Raw genomic sequence first — 21195 nt, forward strand, 5'->3', positions numbered from 1 at the left:
GATGCCCTGAAGTTGGTTCGTCGTGGCAGGCCAGGAGGATTTCGTGCCTTAGATCAGCCGGTATGACTAGCAGGTATGTTTTCGCACTTGACGTAGAATTCTTTTTATAAAGCACCCCATTGCGGAGGCAATACGACGACAACCCCCCAGCAAGGTACCGGGGTATTGTAGGATGCCCACCTTCAAGATGGTCAATAATCAGTCGCAGCTCACCGTTGGCACGCTGTTTGGAGGCGAGATCGGACGTAGTGACTGCTCCGAGGAAGCTATCGTCGTCGGTGGCATCTGACGAAGGAGGACCGACGGGCGCGCGGGACAGGCTATCAGCATTGGTGAGCTTCCGGCCAGACTTATAAATAACATCGAAATCGAACTCCTGTAGGCGCAATGTACAACGTGCTAAGCGGCCACAAGGATGCTTTAAGTTTTTCAGCCAACACAACGAGTGATGGTCAGTGATGACGCGAAACGGTCGGCCATAAAGGTACGGGCGGAACTTGGCAGCGGCCCATACTACCGCCAAACATTCTTTTTCAGTGGTGGAATAGTTACACTCAGCACGGGAAAGTGCACGGCTGGCGTAGGCCATTACTTTCTCGACCCCGTCTTGGTGCTGAACTAGAACGGCACCAAGGCCGACGTTGCTCGCATCCGTGTGTAATTCTGTGTCGGCATCATCGTCGAAATGTGCCAGGATCGGGGGTGACTGGAGCCGGCGTCGTAACTCATCAAAAGCCATCTGCTATTGGCGCCCCAGGAAAATGATGCGTCATCTCGAGTCAGAGGGCTGGCCATCTGTGCAAAGTTTTTGATAAAGCGACGATAATAGGAGCACAGCCCCAAAAACCGTCGGACTACTTTTTTGTGGGCGGGGACGGGAAAGGCAGCAACGGCAGCAAGTTTCTCAGGGTCAGCTCGGATGCCATCAGCACTCACGATGTGCCCAAGAAACTTCAATTTGGTGAACCCGAAGTGGCACTTTTGAGGCTTGAGAGAAAGGTTGGCAGACTGGACAGCTTCGAGAACAGTTCTCAGGTGGCGCAGGTGTTCCGTGAACGTCAGTGAAGAAATTATCACGTCGTCGAGATAAACAAGGCATGTTTGCCACTTAAGACCTGTGAGCACAGTGTCCATCATCCGCTGGAAGGTGGCAGGAGCACAGCAGAGCCCGAATGGGAGGACGCGGAATTCATAGAGCTCATCTGGTGTTACGAAGGCAGTTTTTTCACGGTCCCTCTCATCAACTTCATTTTGCCAATAACCACTCCTGAGGTCAATGGAGGAGAAGTACTTGGCTCGGCGAAGTCGGTCGAGAGAGTCATCAATCCGTGGCAGCGGATAGACGTCCTTCTTTGTCATACTGTTACGTTTCCGATAGTCAACGCAGAAACGAAGTGTTCCGTCTTTCTTTTTAACGAGGACTACAGGCGACGACCATGGGTTGCTTGAAGGTTGAATGACACCATCGGCGAGCATCTCCTTGACTTGCTGTTGGATAGCGTCTCTCTCCCGAGGAGACACACGATAGGGCTGCTGATGGATGGGTCGAGTGCCTTCATTTGGATAATCCGGTGTTTAATGACCGACGTTTGCTGCACTTTAGATGAAGACATGAAGCACACACGAAACTCCAGCAATAGATCTTGGAGTTGCCTCTTATCAACGAAGGAAAGGCTAGAATTGATGTCGACAGCGTGTACGGCATCATCCGGTTCAGTGCTAGGCGTAGCTTCCTCTGAAGCAAAACATTCGGTGACTTCGTGCAGATGGTCGACTTAAGCAATGACAGTGCCACGGAACAGATGTCGATGTTCATTGGAGAAATTGGTGACTAATACCTCAGTCTCTCTTCCATGAAGGAAACAAAGACCTCTTGCCACAGAAACTCCCAAGGCGAGTGAAAGGGAGACATTAGGCTCAACAACCCGGAGGCCGTGATGTGGCTCGTCACAAGTAACTCTGGCGAGGATGCTGGCGCGTGGTGGCACTGTGAGGCTATCATCGGCGACTCGCAGCGTGGAGTGTGACCCGCGGTACTCATGCTTTTCAGTGGCCAGTTTGGCGGAAAACGTCACCAAGCGGTTCGGTAAATCTATAGTGGCACCGTGCTCACGAAGGAAGTCGATGCCAAGAATAACATCACGAGAGCATTCGCGTAGAACAAGAAAAGTCGCAACAAATGTGCAGCCTCGCACCGTAACCCGGGCTGTACACATACCCAGTGGTGCAACCACATGTCCGCCTGCCGTACGTATGTCTGGTCCGTTCCATGGCGTCATCACCTTTTTCAGTGTCCTTGTAAGCCGCCCGCTAAGGATAGAATAATCGGCTCCCGTATCAACTAAAGCGCTGACCTCCTTCGTGTCGATGATAATAGGGATGTCTAGGGAGACCCGGCCGAGACCAGAGCCTGTCGACGTCGGTTCGGAGTGAAGTGAGCGGTGTGGGGGCAGAAGCTGGACGGCGGTTGAGTGGTCGGCGTCGGGACAATTCAATGTCGACGGCAGGTCGGAGTGAAGCAAGCGGTGCGGCAACGGAAGCTGGGCGGTAGTTGTGTGGTCTGCGTCGGGGCGATTTAAGCGACACGGCGGTGATAACTGGTCGGCGATGCGGACGACGTCGGGGCGATCTGGTCTGTGCGGCGAAAACTGGACAGGAATTCGGCGTTCGACGTCGGGGCGAATCGAGTGGTGCGGCGGTGGAAGCTTTACGGCGAATCGGTGCGCGGCGGCCTCGCCCCCAAAGGTCGCCGGAGCTAGTTTTCCCGATGAGGGCTCGAGGAACCATGGCGTCCAGCGGTATACCGTGGCCCAGAGGGCGAAGAGCGACGAGGCGAAGGCGAGTGCGACTTGCGACGAGGAGAATGTGGCAGACCTGCGGGTGACGTACGCTGGCGGGTGACGTACTCGGCGATGTCCTGAGACCTCTGACCAGGCCGTGGACGAGGGCTATCGGGGGAAAATCCTCTAAGGCCCATCTGACGATAAGGGCACTGCCGGTAGAGGTGACCTGCCTCGCCACAGTGGTAGCAGAGAGGGCGGTTATCTGGAGCGCGCCAGAGATAAGTCTTCCGGGGCGCCTGGTGCCAATCTGCCCAAAGGGGCAGCGGTGCCGCAGCGTGCACAGCGACCTGAGGTTGCGTGTAAGGCGAAGGGGTAGGTAGCAGGGCTGGGCGGCGTGTGACATCAGCATAAGTCATCCGCTGGGTGGGGCCCGGTGGTGGTGATGGAACGACTGTACTTGTCGGTGGCATGAGTGCATTCTGTACCTCCTCACGGATGATGCTGGCCAGGGAAGCTGCGCCAGGAGTAAATGATCCATGAAGTTGCTAGAGCTCCTCGCGAACCACGGTGCGAATGAGGTCGCGAAGGGAGCTCATATCTGCCCCGGGATTGTAGTCGGTTCGGTCAGACGGCGGTAGTGTGGGGATGGAATTCAGCGGCCGACCGTACTGGCTGCATCGCTGCTGTAGCAGTTCCTCCATGGTCACAGCTTCAGCCAGAAACGCGCGACGGTGGTAGGCGGGTTCCGCACGAGGCCGGAAAAAAGCTGTTCTTTGACGCCAAGCATCAGGTGCCGCACCTTCTTCTCCTCACTCATGGACGGGTTGGCGCGATGGCAAAGGCGCATGACGTCTTCAACGTACATTGCGACCCCCTCGTTCTGACGCTGAACTCGAGAGGTCAGGGCACGCTCGGCATTCTCTCGGCGGTCACTGTTGGCGTACGTACCGAGGAGCTGACTTCGGAAGGCCGGCCACGTAGAGAATGTGGCCTCGCGGTTCTCGAACCATGTCCGAGCAGCGTCTTCAAGGCTGAAGTAGACGTTCCGCATTTTCGCAGCGTCATCCCAGCCGTTAAACGTCGCGACCCTTTCATAGTGAGCTAGCCAGTCCTCGGCGTCTTCAAACTGCTCACCGTGAAATGGTTTAGGGGTACGTGAGGTCTGAAGGATGAGACAGGACGAAGGGGTGGAAGGGACAGTCATGGTACGGGCGGGCGGTGTCGTTGCCACAGCCAGAGTCTCTTCGTCAAGAGGGAAGGCCTCAGGGGACAAGCCTCGGAGCCGTCGGCTGGTACGATGAACAGGAGTGGTCTCGAGAGGCGGCCGCGTAGGGTCGTCCGCAGGAGAAGGGATCATCGATGGCACCTCCACCAGTGTCACGACTGAAGTCAGAGGGAGCCGTGAAGGTACACGTAGCCGAGGACCCGAGAATAAGGTCGGCGGAATAAGAGTCACAGAGTCCAGCACCAGCGCGCCGCTCGTGCCAACCACCGCTTCGTCGTCGTCGGCACCAAACACGGCTGTCGCGCGGCGCTAGGCACATGGCTATATATATTTATATAAAGCTTTGAAGATCCCAAAATATAATTCTTACTGCAGTCCTGTGTTCTAGATTTATTGGGCTTTACGTTGCACCATCATAACCTTCCATGGCTAGGTTTCATATTGCTCGAGTTCGAGGACCTCACATGGGCTCAGGCTTCCAGTTTTTTTATACAGTACACTTTCCATTGTAGAATGTTGGTTGAATTGAATGGGACTTTTAAATTGAGCTGCTGCTGACGATGGAGTGGCATTCTGTGTATGGAGTGACCACAGTTTACATGCGTGATCTCGGGCATGTGTTGTGAAAGGGCGTAGTCTGCCATGCGAGCTTGAAATATAGTTGCATTGTGAAGAACTTTGTCACAAATCCAAACCAGTGAAGCGTGGAGGATGCGCACTGCAACACTGAGACCGTGCTTGAGTGGAGGGAAATGGCAGTACTCCTTGAGGCGAGGATCACACATGGGCAACAAAGCTTTGTCAAGAGACGTGCAGCAGTGAATAGCAGTGTTGGATTGCCAGAAATTATCTGTGCTATGCCATGAAATAGTGATGGCAAGGTCGTATTCCTGCTGTTGCATAATTTCAATGAAGCAAAACGCCTGCGCTCATTAGGAACCATCACTGTGGCCAGTGGCCTATTTACTCTTTGCGCCTTTCTGTAACAGAGTTCCTTCAATCAGAGCACATTTGAGGATGCCAGTATAGCAGCATGGAAAATCATTACCATGCGACAATTTTTAAATCTTGCGGGTTTTATTTTAAGCTTTAAAACAAAATGATGCTTAAGTAACATTAAAAAAAAAAAAAAAGCTGAAATGGCATTTCTCAATGTGCTGTGCAAATTTTGCGTGGAACATTTTGTGCTAAAGTTCAATATAGAAATTTCAGTTAATTTATCATTGTTAATTGATGAATAGGGGCACCAAAAATGCCTCTAGGTTATGCTTCTTATCCGCAGCTGTTGTATAGTTTATTTATTATTTACAAATATACTCCTATCCCATGAAATTGGTGCATTGCATGAGCTTTGGAATTTTGCAGTTTTTGTTTTCTTAGTAAGGCAAATATGTGCTGACATTACAATGCGAGAGTCATTATTCAGTGCAATAATAATGGGAAGATGAGGTTTCTTACTTGGCTTGACTATTGTAGGTCTTAAAACATGGATTGAGCCTTAACAGTATGGCTCTTCTCGAGGCAAACTGCAAAGAAGCATTGTGAAAGTTTCCGCACCAAGACAATTTTTTTAAACTCTTTGAAGAAAGGAAAAATGCATCATTGAAATAACTTAATTTGTGCACAGAGGAAAGCATCATGGCTTGGGTACTGATTCTGAGGTAGACTAATTTTTGGCCAGACTCTAACCAAGCTGAGTGGGAAACCTCATCCTTCCAGCATTCCAGTGGTGGGTGAAGTGATGAGAAACTCGCTTAGATGATGGCACCCAACTTTCCGGCTTTAGTCAAATAAAACTGAGAATGCAGTGGTGGAAGCCCCTCACAGGAGGCGTCATTGGCATCGGCTGGTCCTCATGATGTCGTAGTTAATCCCCTAGCATAAAATTTGATGATGAATGGCCAGTGCATTTGTGAAATGGGATAGCGCCCGTGAGAGCTGGCGGTGGAGAGTGGACCGTTTTGATCACACAGGCTCCTGAGAAAAGGCACAGTGTGCAACAGCATGCTATGTTTGATGCTCAGCAGGTAGCAGGTGCAGGGATATCAAGTCCGCACTGAAGCCGCACGGCTCTCTCTGGAGCTATTTTTGCTTGCGGTACAATTCCTGGGATAGTTAAAATATTTGGGGTGTTTGATTTGATTACCAGCTCTTTTGCGTCTTTCTGCAGTAGCAACGAAAGCTTGGAAGAAGGCACACAGTGTTTGTATTGGTTATTTAATACTGGTTAAATGTTTGTTGCATGCTCGCAGCTGGAAAGTGCCCAGATGAGAACTTTGAAGGCATGATCCTCAACAAATTATAGTGTGCGTTAGTTCCTTCTTTCTGTAGGGAAATAAAAGTTGCTGCCGAGAAGCACAATTTAATTTTATTCTAGGAACTCATCCATGAATTGCATCACATGTGAGTTCGATTATTTTTTGGATGATTTTGGATTTAGATGCAGAGGAAAGAAGTATACATGTGAATGGCAGCTTATGCTTTCAGTTAAGGACTTCTTAAAAACACCATTTTTTACACCATGTGCTTATTAATGCATGACTGAGCTTTTTCTTAAATCCTCATTGATCTTTAATATATCTTATCAGCTTTTCCTGTTGCATCCTAATCATGGTATGAACAAAACATAATCAGTACATTTTGAGCCAGGCGTATGTATTACAGTAATCATCACGGTATGAAAGAGCACTGAACAAGGGTAGAGGGGCGAAGCCTCAGTTCGCAGGTCAAGCCAACGTTTCGACAAGTGGATTTGTCTTCGTCTGATCATTACTGGCAGGGGTTTAAATACACTTTTGCATCTGAAGAAGAAAAGCTAGGGAGGGTTTGTGAGAAGAAAGTAAGTCAAGGAGTGGTGTAGGGGAGGGGTGGGTGAGGAGAAAGTAGGTCAAGGAGTAAATTAAAAAAAAAAAAAAAATGTTTCTTCAGCATGTACTTCTCAGCCTGGAACCAGTGATCCTGTGGCCTGAAAAAGAAATAAAAGCAGCAGCACCAGGAAAAACTACAATGCAGTGTAGATGATTAGTCTGCACCTAAATAAAGCATGTTCTGTGCAGACACACCTTTCTTGAAAAGATACAGGCATTCCAAAGGGTACTGATAAGGAATATATCTGCAGGGGAACAATTCTCAGAAGCTTTTCACAAAGGGGGGATAAGGACAAAGACACAGAATAATAACAGGACAGTGAACCACACCTGCCACGCCAAAAAAAGAACAAAACAAATTTCATGGGACAACTAAAGTAGGAAATGATAAGGAAATGTGTTTGGAGGAAAATGTGCAGATGTTCCTCCAAACATGTTTCCTTCTTATCACTTTCTACTTTAATTGTCCCTTTAACTTTTTTTTTTGTTTTGTTTTCTTTGTACCTCGTAGTGGTTTTCAGTCTGGGACTGCCACCATGTTTCAACCTGGCGAGGCACAGAACAGCAATGGTGTGAAGGGTTTGTAGCCAAAGTGTTCGAGGCTTTGAAAGCACCCCAGAGGCAGCTGTATGGATGATCGTAGCCTTGCAAGTAAAGATCCTGCATAATTTTGACTGTCATGGAGGTGGTGAAAACGGCAACAGCATCATTATAATATACCATTTTTCATGTAACATGGATTCAGTGTGGAGATGCCGCCCTAGCTAATTCAAGGCCTTTCACTGTGCAGTGAAGCCAACTTTAAGTAGTGCTCGTTTTTTTGCTGCCTAGGGAAGGGGCGCTAACACTTCGGAAAAGGTCTTCTCGTTTCATTATTGAGATTCATGTGGGTTGCTGTTCCTTCAGTGATGAAACTTCTCTAATCCTACATTCTGTTTCTTTTTTTTTTTTTTATAGTTTTGTAATATTGTCTCGCTATAGGTGCAACAAGGGTAGGAACAAGGCCCAGATGAAGACTCCTCCTTGTTGAAATGTTGGCTCGGCTTGCGAACTGAAGCTCCCCCTCAGCCCTTGCTCAGTTCTTTTTCATATGGGTGCAGCTGACACACAATGGACTCAATTTTCAATGCATATTGCAGACATGCACAACAGCATGCTGAAAGGTCCTTTATATGTATTGACAACTTTGGATTTCTCTAGCCATGTTTCAAGTTGTAATTGTGCCGCAGTCTGGAACACACTGCACATTGTGTTCTGCTGTCATAGTGGGTGATTAATGTTGGCCATTGCTGTTTCTGTGCCAGGTCAACTTCCGCCACTGTACCAGCTGTGGTCGCAAGAGCCAGGAGTTGCAAATGTGCGGTGGCAACTTTTTTGTGGATGTCTCGGTGTGCAGCGTTGCCGTGATGAACTCATGTCGCTGGATGCAGCAAGTGTAGTTCTGGCCTCTACGGTCAATGTGATGTTCATGGCAGGAGTCCTGGAGGAAAGTGAGATTTTAGCATTAATTTTACAACATGTACTTCCTGACGAAGACAAGCATCAACTGATGTCTCGACAAATCGCGGTGAGTTTTTCACATATGAAAAACTACTGCAGTTAAGGGCTTCCCAGTTCATCCGGGAGACCAGTGTAAAGAATGATGAGATCAAGCTCTTTGGCTTATGCTTGGACCTATGCGTAGACATATAAACCAGGAGCAACAGAATCTCCACTTTTGAAATGGGGCGACCATTGGCGAAACGAGAAACATTTGAGAGAATTATAAGCTGAGATGTGCTATTTTTGAGGAAGTGCTTTTTGGGGGGTTGCATTAAAAAAAAAAATGCTAAGAGAGGAAAAGTTTCAGCCTAGTGCGCTGCAACCAATTTCAGTGTAAGCATCTAGGGGTGTGCGAATAGTATTTTTTCTAAATCAAAGACGAATAGTGTAGCTTTGCTACCGAATCGTATATGACTCAAGCAGTGATAGCTCCAAATCGAATACAATATTCGCTACTTTTACGAATATTTGTACGAAGTGAGCCATGGTCCAAAACACTAAGCACCAACGGCATGGCGGCGGTATGAATAACTTGTAGAGTTAAAGCTATAGCTGTTAAAAGATGCTACACTGACTTCCACTGAGGGCCTGCAGTGCAAATTCAGTATGTTAACACTATAAGCACTAAGTTATTATCCATGTAGGAAAATTACATTTTTCCATAAAGAAAGCAAATAAACTAGAACTTCACCTCGGTACATGATACGGGCGACAGCTGTTTGATCCATGCCTTCCGAGATCAGATCAAGTTAGGGCTTGCTGAACTTGCCTTAACCCTGCTGTGCTGTCCATAGAAGTCATGTATGAGCACTGTGAATGCTGCCGCACAAATTGACCATGTAGCAGCATTGAACCTGTCATCACAAGCATATACATATATACCAATTGCTGCAGGATAATTCGCAGCATCAGTTTGGGCTGTTTTTTTTCGAACAGATGAAGAAAAATACTACAGTAGGCACTATTCGAACTTGGCAATTATTTGAAAAGTGTTCGAGAAGCTCCAAACGTATTTGATCCGGTATGAATAATTTTCAATATGTACAAGTATCGATTCGTTCGAGTAATCAAATGCGAGGATGTGCGATTCTCTATGCGGAATTTTCTAATATTTGCACACTCCTATAAGCTTTCTTGTTTGAATGCAGTTTGTAATAAGACAGCTCTTTTGTGTCGGTGTGATGGAAGTGTGACAGTTTTGAAAGATTTCTTTATCATAATTGCATGCTTTTCTGATCAGAATTTGTGAACGTATCACATATATATCTTTTCCGCATGATAAATAGGCACATGCACAGCCATCTATTGACTTCACAACTTGGAGAGCAAATATTGCTTTGTCACTTGTAAATCGCCAAGTTTTTTTTGGGCCTCAAGGGATTCTTGTTTGTTTGTTTCAATCCAGGACCACGAGATTGATCCTCGTCTAGTCAGCATCGCCACATGCTTTATGCTAGGACTACAGACAGTTACTATGGTCCTGAGTGCTTGTGGAGGGCCATTCTATTTACAAGATGTGTCTCCGTGGGTGGTATTCAACGGAAAGCTTTTTCATGTGCTTGGCCAGGAGCTTGCCCACGAGCGGTCGGCGATATTAACAACTGCGGAGAGAAATGCAAGTACTCAATGTCTTTTAACTCAAAGCTTTAAAGGCCCCTTTCTGTAAAAACTCCAGCATTGGCATTGTTGGCGTGAGCAAAATGTCACAAGCATGCTGGCAGGTGGTTGTTGGTAGGTGACTTAGCCAGACACTAATTGGAGGGTGGGTTGTATGACATCACAGGACCACATGACATGGTCAAATTGGTAGAAGGGCAGGAGTTGGCAGTTGATGGAAATTAAATTTTGGACACTTGGATCCACATTCAGACGCGCCGCCCCTAGGCCACGCAGGCATGTTCGTACGGTTCGGTTAAAGGGGGCTTTATATCTGTTATAAGGTGATGCAAATAACGCGGTAGCTTGCAATTGTATGCTAATGTGAGATAATAGAGGTAATAATAATGAGATTAATGGATTAAGCAAGTACCAAAGTCCATGTTCTATGCGAATGGGGATCTGGGTTCATATTCAGAGTTTGCTTTGTTATCAAAAGTGTCACCATCTCCCTGACCTCGAGTCATCAGACTGGTGGAAATGCCAGAACGGGAAGTGGTAGACATCCGGTTCCGGCATTTTCACCAGTCGGATTACTCGAGGTCAGGGAAATAGCTACACTTTCGATAACGGCACAAACTTGGAATACGGACCCTGCGAGGGAAGCTGCAGACAAGAGCCAATGACGCTGTCACGTTAAAGGCAAATCTTAAGTGTCCCCCCCCCTTTTTTTTTTTTAATTCAGCTTATGCACCTAAAAACAGCGCTTCTTTTGCACATGCCTGTAAGATCTTGTGACATGCTATGTTCACTACTGGGTGGCATCTGCTGCATGCATATTTTGCCATGCTCGCTTTGCTGCAAGCCTCTCACTTATCTCCTTGATACTTACCGATGTCGTGGTTCATGAAGAACTTGTCGTGATACGTCATGTATCTCGAGCAGTCGGTATGGAAGAGAAAGTAAAAGAAGAGATGGAAGAGAGTTGAACAATGCAGTTCCGTGCTTGTGTTAAACCCACCCGCCCAGCTGACCTAATAATCCCCTTTGGAGTCCTTTGCAATAATCTCTCTGAAATTCTATTCAAGAGATATTTGCACTCACCTGGCACACTTACACACCTTCATGCAAGCTCATTATTTTGGAGGTGCTCCTGCATATAAGAGTAGCCATTTTTTTTTGCCTCTGTCTTAAAAAGAGAACCTGCTGTAATCATTCTATATACATGGAAAAGGGGGGGGGGGCATTGAACAGTGTTTGTCAAGAACCTCACAAAGTAGCGCTGCTAGAAACATGAACCAGTGTAAATTAAAGCTCATAGAAAATCTATTTCTTGCAGCAGAAATTGAGAAAGCACCACGTCCAATTTTTTGCACCAAAACAAACTTAGAAATACCTATAAAGAATTTGAGTTATCAGTTATCTTGTCTGAGTTTTCGTATGATATTCAAGAGATGTTCATTGTTTGAAAAGGAATACACTAGCAGTTCAGCAAATTCTCTCTCTGCAGCCAAATTATGCGAAGTGTCCGAGAGAGAGGATATGATAGTGACATGGCACTAAGCATTAAAGATATACTGCACTATAGTCTGTACCAAGCTGATGCTAGCCAGGCCTGCTGCATCGAAGGGGAGGGTTAAGGATAAAAAGGGGTTCAAATGGCAACGGGGTTCGGTTAGTCGGGACATGCAAGGCAGGGATGAATGCGCTAAAAGAAAAAAATGGGCAGGTTGTTGAGGAATATGCTGCAAAGAATGCGTAGCTGGGTGGTGGAGAGGGATTTTTCAGGGGCAGGGAGAGGATACATAAAGATTCTGTAGTGTTGTCACAGTGAAGATTTATTTGGTGCTTGTAAAGGATTGTGGTGTCCCGTGCGGGTGCTTCAAATTGTACTTTACTTTAGAGGAAGTGTTTATCCTTAAAGGTTAATGTGCCTTTCTTGAATGATATTCCTTCTTTACTGTACAATTTTCAAAAGTGCATGCTTGAAGGTAACACATCAAATTTGATGTCAAGAATGTAAGCACAGGTGTGAAGGCCACTTTTAGGCCTTCCTTGAAATGAGACACAGTTAGGTCATTAGTGCTGACTACAGTAGAATCTCGGTGATACCAAATTCAAAGGGAGACGAAAATTTTCGTATCACCCGAAATTTCGTATCACCAAAAAACGAGCAAAATCCATTTTCAAGCCTTCCAACAGGTACGAAATATTTATTTTCGTTGAAAGAAATCGCGTATATCCTTCTGCACCTTCTTTTCCGCGAGATCTGATAACAGAGTTTTGAAAACTGAAAAATTGGGCCGCTGTCTTCACAGACTCGGAGGTCACGGCGCGCTGCAGAACATCGATGGCGTGCATCATTTCTGCTGCCGTCGGCGGTGGGTCATCAACGCTTTGGTGATCGTCATCTTCGTCACTGCATGGAATGTCAGGCTGTGATGACGCTTCCTCCGCAATATCTTCAACCGTGCGGAGACCACAGGTGGCGAGGTCGTCGTCCGCGGTGACGAAAACGTCGACGCAACAGTCGAAGTCAAGTTGATTCCAGACATCGATGGGAATCGGGTCTGGCACTTGCGAGGCAGTAGCCACAGCGGAATTGAAAACCCCACACTTCGCGAAACAATTGGCGATGGTCGTAGGAACGACGCGATCCCAGGCAATTGCAAGAAAAGGCACGGCGTCCAGAAGAGTGATCTGGAGATTCGCGTCCTTCCTTTCAATCTTCGCGAGGAGGCGGCGCACCAACAAAGCTTTGAAATGGTGCTTAACATTCCTTATAATCCCAGCATCCAGTGGTTGCAAATGACTTGTTGCGTTCGGGGGCAGGAACACCACCTTAACACTTTGTAGTGTCATTTGTTTTGGATGGGCGGTGCACTGGTCCAGCAGCAAAACTATTTTTCTGTTGTGGCAAGACATCTTGCGGTCGAGGTACGTGACGAATTCCATAAACAAAGATGTCATCCATGCTTTTTTGTTCGCCTTGTAGACGCAGGGCAATCGACCGGCTGCCTTAAAGCATCGGGGCTTTTGATATTTGCCAATGACTGTCAGTGGCATCTTTTCCGATCCGTCGGCGTTGCAACAAAACAAAACTGTGATCCGCTGTTTGCTCTTTTGTCCGCCCCGGCAGGCATCGCCTTTAGACTGTCAGTGGCATCTTTTCCGATCCGTCGGCGTTGCAACAAAACAAAACTGTGATCCGCTGTTTGCTCTTTTGTCCGCCCCGGCAGGCATCGCCTTTAAAGGCCCACTGCCCACCCTCCGGTCGAAAATAATTTCTTCCCCAGTGACTGTGAGACTTCGTCCCTTGAACCCAAGGCCGCGAAATGTTTTTGAAAAGAGTAACTATACTCCGTTTCATACATCAAGTGCAACACTGCCAATGCTACAGCTCTTGTTTGCGCTCTCCGCATCCGCGATGAAAAGTAGTGCCTATTCTTGACGAGAGCAAATAATAGTTATTTTGTCTGCAAGCTTAATACGTCTTACATTTGCCATCAACTTCATAAAGAGCACCTTATTTAAAGAGAAAAGATCGGATTCGGTGAGTTTGTATGTTTTTATGTCGTTTGCGTTCGTGTCGCGTTTTCGCTGCCCCGCAACCTTGGCAGCTGTGCCACTAGATGGCGCTGGCTGTGCCCTCTGCGCTGCGCATATCTTTTTGAGAAAATGGTTCTTCGGTGCGCATTTTTTTTTGTAAGATCCGCACTGCGAAGATGTCTAAGCACGTGAAGCAAGTTATTGTAAACTTGTATGCTCGGAATACAGTCCGCTTCCGCAAGAACCACTCTACCACAAAACGAGCGTGTAGTGATACGCCTCCATTTTTTTTCTTGCGGACTACTTGCGTAGCTTTCGCTGTGTTGCACATGATGTATGAAACGGAGTATAATAACGCAGTTACAGCCACCGCAATCACCCGATTCTATCATGCCTCTCTCCTTCTGTTCCCTCGCAAAGGTTTTTCACTCTCCTGCCCGAAGTCGTCTAGCCTCCGCAATACAAATTCCCCTTCCTCCTCCGCGTTTGGCGGGAGGTGGGGCGTGGCTCTCCGCGAGCGCGGAAAAAAAAAAAAAAAAAACGGTCGAGGGAGCGCGCGCCGCTGGATTCAGTCTGGCCGTGGCGAGGGAAAAGCGCGCTGCGAGCGGTAGACACCCATCCTTCTCCCGTCAGTCAGCGAGACGGACCAATGGACATCGTTCGCGGTACGTACGTCATTGCTGTGGCCCGTTGGGCCAGCGCAGGAAACGGGGAAGCTGGCTTCCCAAAGGAGAGCATGAGAGAGCTTTGAATTGTATTTTCGATGCTTCAGACTATCTCCGGTACCTGATCGAAACACTGGGCTCCTTTGCTTAAAAGGGCCTTCCCTGGACAGTGGCCCTTTAAAGCTTAAACTTTTTTTTGGACTGGAGATTGTAAAACAGCCCTGCTTCATCTACATTAAAAACATCACGTGCCTCATATCCCGCTATGTAAGACGGCAGTGTGGTTGTCATCCAGTCTTCCACGGCGACTTTTTTCCTTCGCCACAAACGGTCTTGTAGGAAAGATTATGACGCACCTTGAACCGGTGAATCCATCCACCGGAGGCCTGAAAGTCATCAATTCCAAGTAGCCCTGTATACATGGACTCGACAGAGTCGGGTCGAGTAAGCCTGTCGAGTAAAAAACCAGTTGTCGGGTTCTTGTATACCTAGTCGGGTCAAGTAAAATAGCCGCGGAGCGGGTCGCGTTAACTCGCTTGCAGGAGGTAGGTTAACTCGCTTGCAGGGGGTAGGTTAACTCGCTTGACCCGCTTGTCTAAAAGCATGTACACGTGTTATGGCGAACTCTGGGATTAAAAAGCAACCGGAGCGGTGAGGAGCGTCAGCGAAGTTGAATGCTTTTTAGCCCCCATCAACGATAAAAAAAGAATAATCGAAGCTCTCAATAGTAAAAGGCAACGGAATCAAATACGAGCAAGAAACTTGCACAATAACTACAAATCTCAACGCTACGCGCCGCTGCGATACTTACTCGCTAGAAAGCGAGTTCGTGTAGACACCGATGGGTCGAGTAATGGTGACCTCACTTACTCCCACCTTATTTAAAATTTCCAATTTGTCTTTAAAGGTCAGCGCCTTTCTCTTGTGACATTGCAGTATGATGTATCTTTTCGCGTTGCCGAGATGATCACAAACGACGCGCTATCAACACGTTGCCAGCCTCAACAAACGAGAAAACGAAGCAACATATTGCTATAGTGCCTAGAATATATAGGCACCGTGCAGGAGTAACTCGCGGTGCGACGCGCGCGCCCCTCGCGGCGAGAAGAACAGTTTGGTAGGGAGACGTGCGCCCGGCCGTGCAGCGGAGACGCGGCCGATCTGCTGTGCGTGGGGCACATTCGCCGTTCGTTCTTTCGATTCGCGGCATTCTATGGTTACAAATGAATTGCTAGGTTGCAGTCCTTGCATTGCTGCTGTTGCAGACATTTTCACTGGCCTGATAAAATATTTTTTGCATCACCGAATAAGCTTTACGAAGCGAAGCGACGCGAAGTGCGAATCGCTGCCTTCCAACGAGCAGTGAGCTGGCAATCATGCCCTGGTATTGCCGCGTCCAGATTTACCGCGAAGCATTTTATTGAAAGAGGACACAGTATACCTTCACCTGCATTAGCATCCTTTCTCAACCTGCAAAAAAAAAATATATATATTTAAAGAAATTGGGCAACACGCATCAGCGCTACTGGGACCGCCGTGCGCGCCCAGTGGGCCGCGCTCGTGAATGCAGTTGTTCATTGCATAATTTTTATGTATGCTGTCCTGTGGTCTATATTTCCCTGTCTACGATAGCTTGCATAAGCACCAGTACAATGCAGAGAGTAATCAACAGGAATGGAGCGTTTTAATGGCGCATTTACTATGTCTTGCGCATTAGTTTCGCGAATTTACCTTGCCAACTTTTTTTTTGCTTGCTTGCTTGCTTTCATTATTTTTTTCCTCCCTCTCAGCTCGTTCCTTTTTTTTTCTTTTCCTTCGCTGTCCGCTTCGTCCTCCTCTGTTGATGTGATTCAGGAGATGTCATTCCATATGCTTTATTCATTTAGTTGTGTTAATGACATTTCGATGTCTACTGAGCTGTTGAACCTCGAATGATAAGCTGTTTCTCATGCGATACTGCTCAATCGAGACTGTAGTAGTAAATAAGTAAAAAAAAAAAAAAAAAAAGAATGTTATTTATTTATTTATTTTTTTAATTTTTTTTTTTTACTTATTTGTGGACGCTCTGAACAGATCTGGCATTCATTACATGCCATCCTGCTCCAAACAAGTTGTCGAGCGGCTGACTGCCACCTGTTACTTTCCCCTGTCAAAACTTAATTTTGTGGCAGAGGACTTGAAAGTACCGTTAACGAGGCATTAAGGATCGTTAAAAAAACAAACGAAAGAAAACTAGCATTCAAGTCGGGATGAGGAAGGACGTTCTTTCTACGAAAAAGAAAATTAAGATGCATGCTACAGTTCTGACATGTGACAAAGAGGAAGGCATGCATGTGTATTGGAAACTGTAGAGCGTTTGTGCAGTGCTGTAAGGGAGTTTTCATTCTCATAGCTGTGTCGCTGTATCAGCGACCGCGTGCTATCTGCCATCCTTTCCTTTATCGTCGAGAAAAGTGGCAACCGCCTCACCAGAAAACAGCTAAAGCTCTTCAAAATCCGTCTGCGTAATATAAGTGCCTGCGGCATTTTCAGGCCCCCGTAATCGCGTTAGTTTTCAGGCTTGTCGCTTTTTATTTTTTAGGCTTTTTTCTCTTCTCCGACTACAGCTTCACCATACTCGTTCCGTCCTTCTCGGCCGCTCGATTCCCCGCAGCTTTTTTTTTTTTTTTTTTTTTCTCTCACCCACCCCCGCTTGGGGCATTTGAGCTGGCCTTTGTGAAGCTGTACCACACTTGGGAGGAGGGGTGTTCGCCACAAATGTTTTTTGTATTTTTCTACATTTTTACTGCGTTTTTTTACGCCCCCCACCCTCCTACCCCCTTCGTTCTTTGCTCGGCCTTTTCCAACTGCGCGCGCTCCTCCTGTCGTCTTCCATTTAGTGTGTTTCTAGCCTAGAAATAAACGCCCAACGGGCGGCCAGGGCTTGTCTTGTGTTGTGTGGCTCTCGCATTGTTTGTGCTTCGCTACGTCGCTCGAGCTGGCTGATACTGCTACCATTTCGCTGCGCAGGCCGCCTTTTTCAAGCGCGCGCCCTGCCCAGGCGGCCGCGTGTCTCCCTATCAAACTGTTCCGGCGCTCACTCGTGGCGCTGCCTGTTCGCCGCGAGTGCTGCTCCCTGGGTTTCTGCACGGTGCCTATAGGCACTATAGTTATCTATAGTATTGCCGCTGCAGCCAACGTTTTTAGATTAGGTCAGTTGGGAAAGAGCGCGCCCGCGCCATGTAGACGGAGCGGGCCCCTCGCGTATCCCGCGCAGCAGCAGCGCTGCTGTGGCGTTAGGATTAAGGCTCGCCTTGGTTAGGATTGCCCCTTCTGATGTCGTCTGCTATGTCTCCGTGTTGAACGGCGGAAGCAAGAAGCTTGCGCATCAACGTTAAGGCCTTGAAGCAGCTGGGGCAGCTGGCTAAATGTTATTTACGCACAGAAATTAATTTCGTGATAGTACACGGGAAAAACAATGCCTAAACTAGGCAACGGCCGACTTAAACAAGCTTGAACCGACTGTGGTGGTGGTAGCGGCTGCACCGTGCAGATGCTTTCCACGCTCCCCTCCAGCACGGCCCTCCTAACACAAACCTTGTTAGTGATGACTTTGCATTGTGGCATCTGGTAGGACACGTCCCTACATCAGTAGAGTATATTCCGATAAGCGGCTGTGTTTTTCAACAAAACTGGCCCGCGGTTCCAACAAACTCAAATTCAGCGCATGCGTTTATTTACAAAGCCGACTACGACGTAAAAAGGTATCGTTAATCGCCTTTCACGGTTGCGGCTACCCATTTTATGCTATATGGCGCTGCGGTGATATGAATTAGGTCAGTAAACTTGTCTCACTGCTGGGATGTTTACAACTTTACACCGTATTTACTCTACAGATGCCTCACGTGCGCCGACCTCTTGGCTTTTTGAGTTATTCTGAGCAGCTTGGAAAAAGGCTTCTAATTGTAGAAAAGGAATGACTCGCGGTTAAGTGAAATACAAAGCACGGCTCAATACATAACAATCATAACGTATCTTTATTTACGTGCATGTATGTCCAGTGGATGTATTTATTTGTCCAAAAGGCCAGTCTACATCAACTTCACTTTCTTTCTCACGGAAGCAATTGTGCCAAAAGCAGTCAGCTGTTTGCAAGCATCCTTTGCTGCAAAGTGCATTCGCAGGACTACATAGTATTGCAGAAGGTCTGCAGTCAGAGTGTCCCTGTGAGTGCAGCACCCAACACCTAGCACACCATAGCCTTTCAGTGAATCTAGAATATCCCAGAAAGTGTCCACACAGAGGCTGTTTTCTTGCAGTAATGTCGATATCTTGTTTTCAACACTTCTAAACATGTTGAACAGCTCCCATGAAGGATATTTAAGGCATCCTACCTTGGACTCTCTTTCAAGAGTTAGAAAAGCTTCTGGGCATGCCGTCTGCCACGGGGTAACGTCTGCCTACCTCCTTCATTCCTTTTCCTTGTTAGCATTTTGAATTGTTTGGATTTTGAATATATATATATATATAGTTATTATTGGGTTTTAGCATATTGACACAATTATCTAAATTTGTGCATCGCATTTCTTTCAACTTAGATTTTGGTGATCAAATTGGTGGTATATTTATTGACTTCTCTAAGGCTTCTGACACAGTGATTCATTAGAAACTCGATTCACGAACGTTGTATTAAAAATTCATCTTTGGCGAACTGGACATCTCTCTTTCTTTCTCTATACAATTATGGTGAAATCCAGTGTCTTCCCAGTCTCTTCTTGTGTGCCACAAGGACCTGCCTTAGAACATTAACAATTCTTATACTTTATATGAACGACCTGCCGAATAACGTCACATCTGAAATCCGCATGCATGCAGATGACTGTGTTGTGCATGCAGTATCTCATCCATTCCTCTGAGGATCATTGTGATCTTAAATAATCAGCTGCTACATTTTCGTAATGATGCAAAAATTGGCAAATGCCTATCGATTTTTTTAAATCTTTAACCGCGGCATTCTCTGACAGGTCCTCGCCCTCCGTTTTTGCCTATCCAACGCATATTTATTGAAAAGGTTTTTGAATATAAGTGTTTTGATATTATTCTCACTTCCTTACTTATCTTGGTCAAGACCTATTGATTTAATTTGCGGTAATTAAGCCCTTAATAAATTTGGATATTTAAGACTTAATTTAGCTCCAGCTTTATGTGAGTCAAGTTATTGATGCATACAAATCGGTAATCCTTCCCATGATTGCATTTTATGAAATCCTCAGGCACTAACACGTTATCTCCCAGATCGTGTCGCAGTCTTGTAAAGCAACACATAAAGACGCAATCACAAGCACCTCAGGAGAGTGCACCATCGATCGACGACAAAACACACAGCAAACGAAGCAATGAACACGTGCGCCGCGACAGCGGTGACAGCGGCGATGGCCTCCCACTCAATCTCAACGCGACGGTTGCGCCACCCCTCGGATAGGATACGAGTTAGGGCCGCCTCTGGCGGGGTGTTTTCCAACTGACCCTAATCTAAAAACGTTGGCTGCAGCGGAGACTCCGGAAAGCGGAAGAGCGTGGCCTGCGGGGCGGCGGAGAAATGTGGAGAGGGCCGCTAGGCCGTGCGCACAACACCAATAGCAGAAAGCAACAACGAGATAAAAAAAAAATTAAAAAAAGGGGGGGGGGGAGAGAAAGAAATAGAATGGGAGGGGGGGGGGGGCGGGGAGGGGGCAAGATATCGCCGCCTTCCTTCGCCAACTTCGCTGCTGCCGCGGGTTGCCAAGCCGTTTTTTTCCCGCTGTATTTTTTTTTCTTCTTTCGCGCGCGTGTGTGTGATCCGTGCTATCAGTGCTGCGCACGCTTTTCTCGCTGTGCGTGTGTGCGTGGGCCTCGACCGGTCGTGATACCGAAGTTCGTATCACCCGTAGCGAAAAGAAAAAGTGTTCGGAACATCCGATTTTTTGCCCACTGAACGCAATGCAATTCGGCCGGGGAATTTTATGAATTCGTATCACACCGAATTTCGTATCAGCCGAGTTCGTATCACCGAGATTCTACTGTAGTTAAAATAACCTCAATAGGGTACCGCTTGTTATAGGATGTGTTCGTTGTAGTGATCACAAGGTTTGTTGGATTCTTCAGGTGTCCAGAATGGCTTTTGGTTTGGTTTAGTTTATAAGGTTTAACGTCCCAAGCCAGCTAAGGCTATGAGAGACTGCATAGTGGAGGGCTCCGGAAATTTCGACCATCTAGTGTTTGTTAATGTGCACTCACATCGCACAGCACGTGGGTGCCTTGCTTTTTAGCCTCCATCAAAAAGCAGCTGCCGCGGTCGGGATCGAATCCCGACCGCGGCAGCTTAAAGTTTGCAGGGTTCTTGCTTTTGTAACTAGCTGACTAATTTATTGGCAGGTGTTCTGTTTATTAACCTTATGTGGCATTTCTGTTTACCATTTCCACATGTGTGTTATCTCTTACTGCAGCCTCTGGTTGATGAACATCGCCGCAAATTGTGGAGAATCATCACGGCCAAGAACTTGGCATAAGTTACAACCGACAATTGCAAGAAGTACAATGTTGTTTTGTCACTCATCTCTTTACAAATGTTTTATAATGTGTTCAATAAACTTGTTTTGAGCTTTTTATTCAATCGTATGTGCATGGGGTGTGCTACTGTGACTACAAATTTACATAGTGTGGCTTGTGTGTGTCAGTTGGTCGAATATTTACGGGAATCTCCCTAAATATTGCCAGTTGAATTGCCATATTTTTACAGGTAGCTCTAATATAGTTAGCTAAAAGTGCAATTATTGACCTGCATCTGTTGGTTAAAGGGCCCGGGAAAAGCTATTTGCGAAAACTACAAAACGCATGCGAGTGACAGGCATCCCATCAATCGTCACCACAACGCAAACATTTTTAAGTTGCCTTTATTAGCACAGAGGATATGGGCGATCGAAAATGATGCTCTTCCTCTCCTCCCAGCT

General features: G+C 46.9%; 1 protein-coding gene across 7 annotated transcripts in view; it reads left to right on the forward strand.

The window, feature by feature from the left end:
- LOC146205493 (constitutive coactivator of peroxisome proliferator-activated receptor gamma-like) overlaps positions 1-20844 on the forward strand; it is a 48612-nt gene extending 27768 nt beyond the window's left edge. For 6 of the 7 annotated variants that reach the window (XM_084590196.1, XM_084590195.1, XM_084590194.1 and 3 more), the window contains 3 exons: positions 8180-8442; positions 9823-10032; positions 20692-20844. In XM_084590196.1, the coding sequence (XP_084446322.1) occupies positions 8180-8442; positions 9823-10032; positions 20692-20754 (536 nt within the window). In that variant the 3' untranslated portion in view covers positions 20755-20844. The remainder of the gene's footprint in view (positions 1-8179; positions 8443-9822; positions 10033-20691) is intronic. The other variant, XM_084590200.1, reaches the window with a different exon arrangement.
- Positions 20845-21195: the final 351 nt, after the last annotated feature.

Source organism: Amblyomma maculatum, chromosome 1 (genome assembly GCF_055883805.1).
Source record: "Amblyomma maculatum isolate TAMU_Amacu chromosome 1, ASM5588380v1, whole genome shotgun sequence".
Lineage (NCBI taxonomy): Eukaryota > Metazoa > Arthropoda > Arachnida > Ixodida > Ixodidae > Amblyomma > Amblyomma maculatum.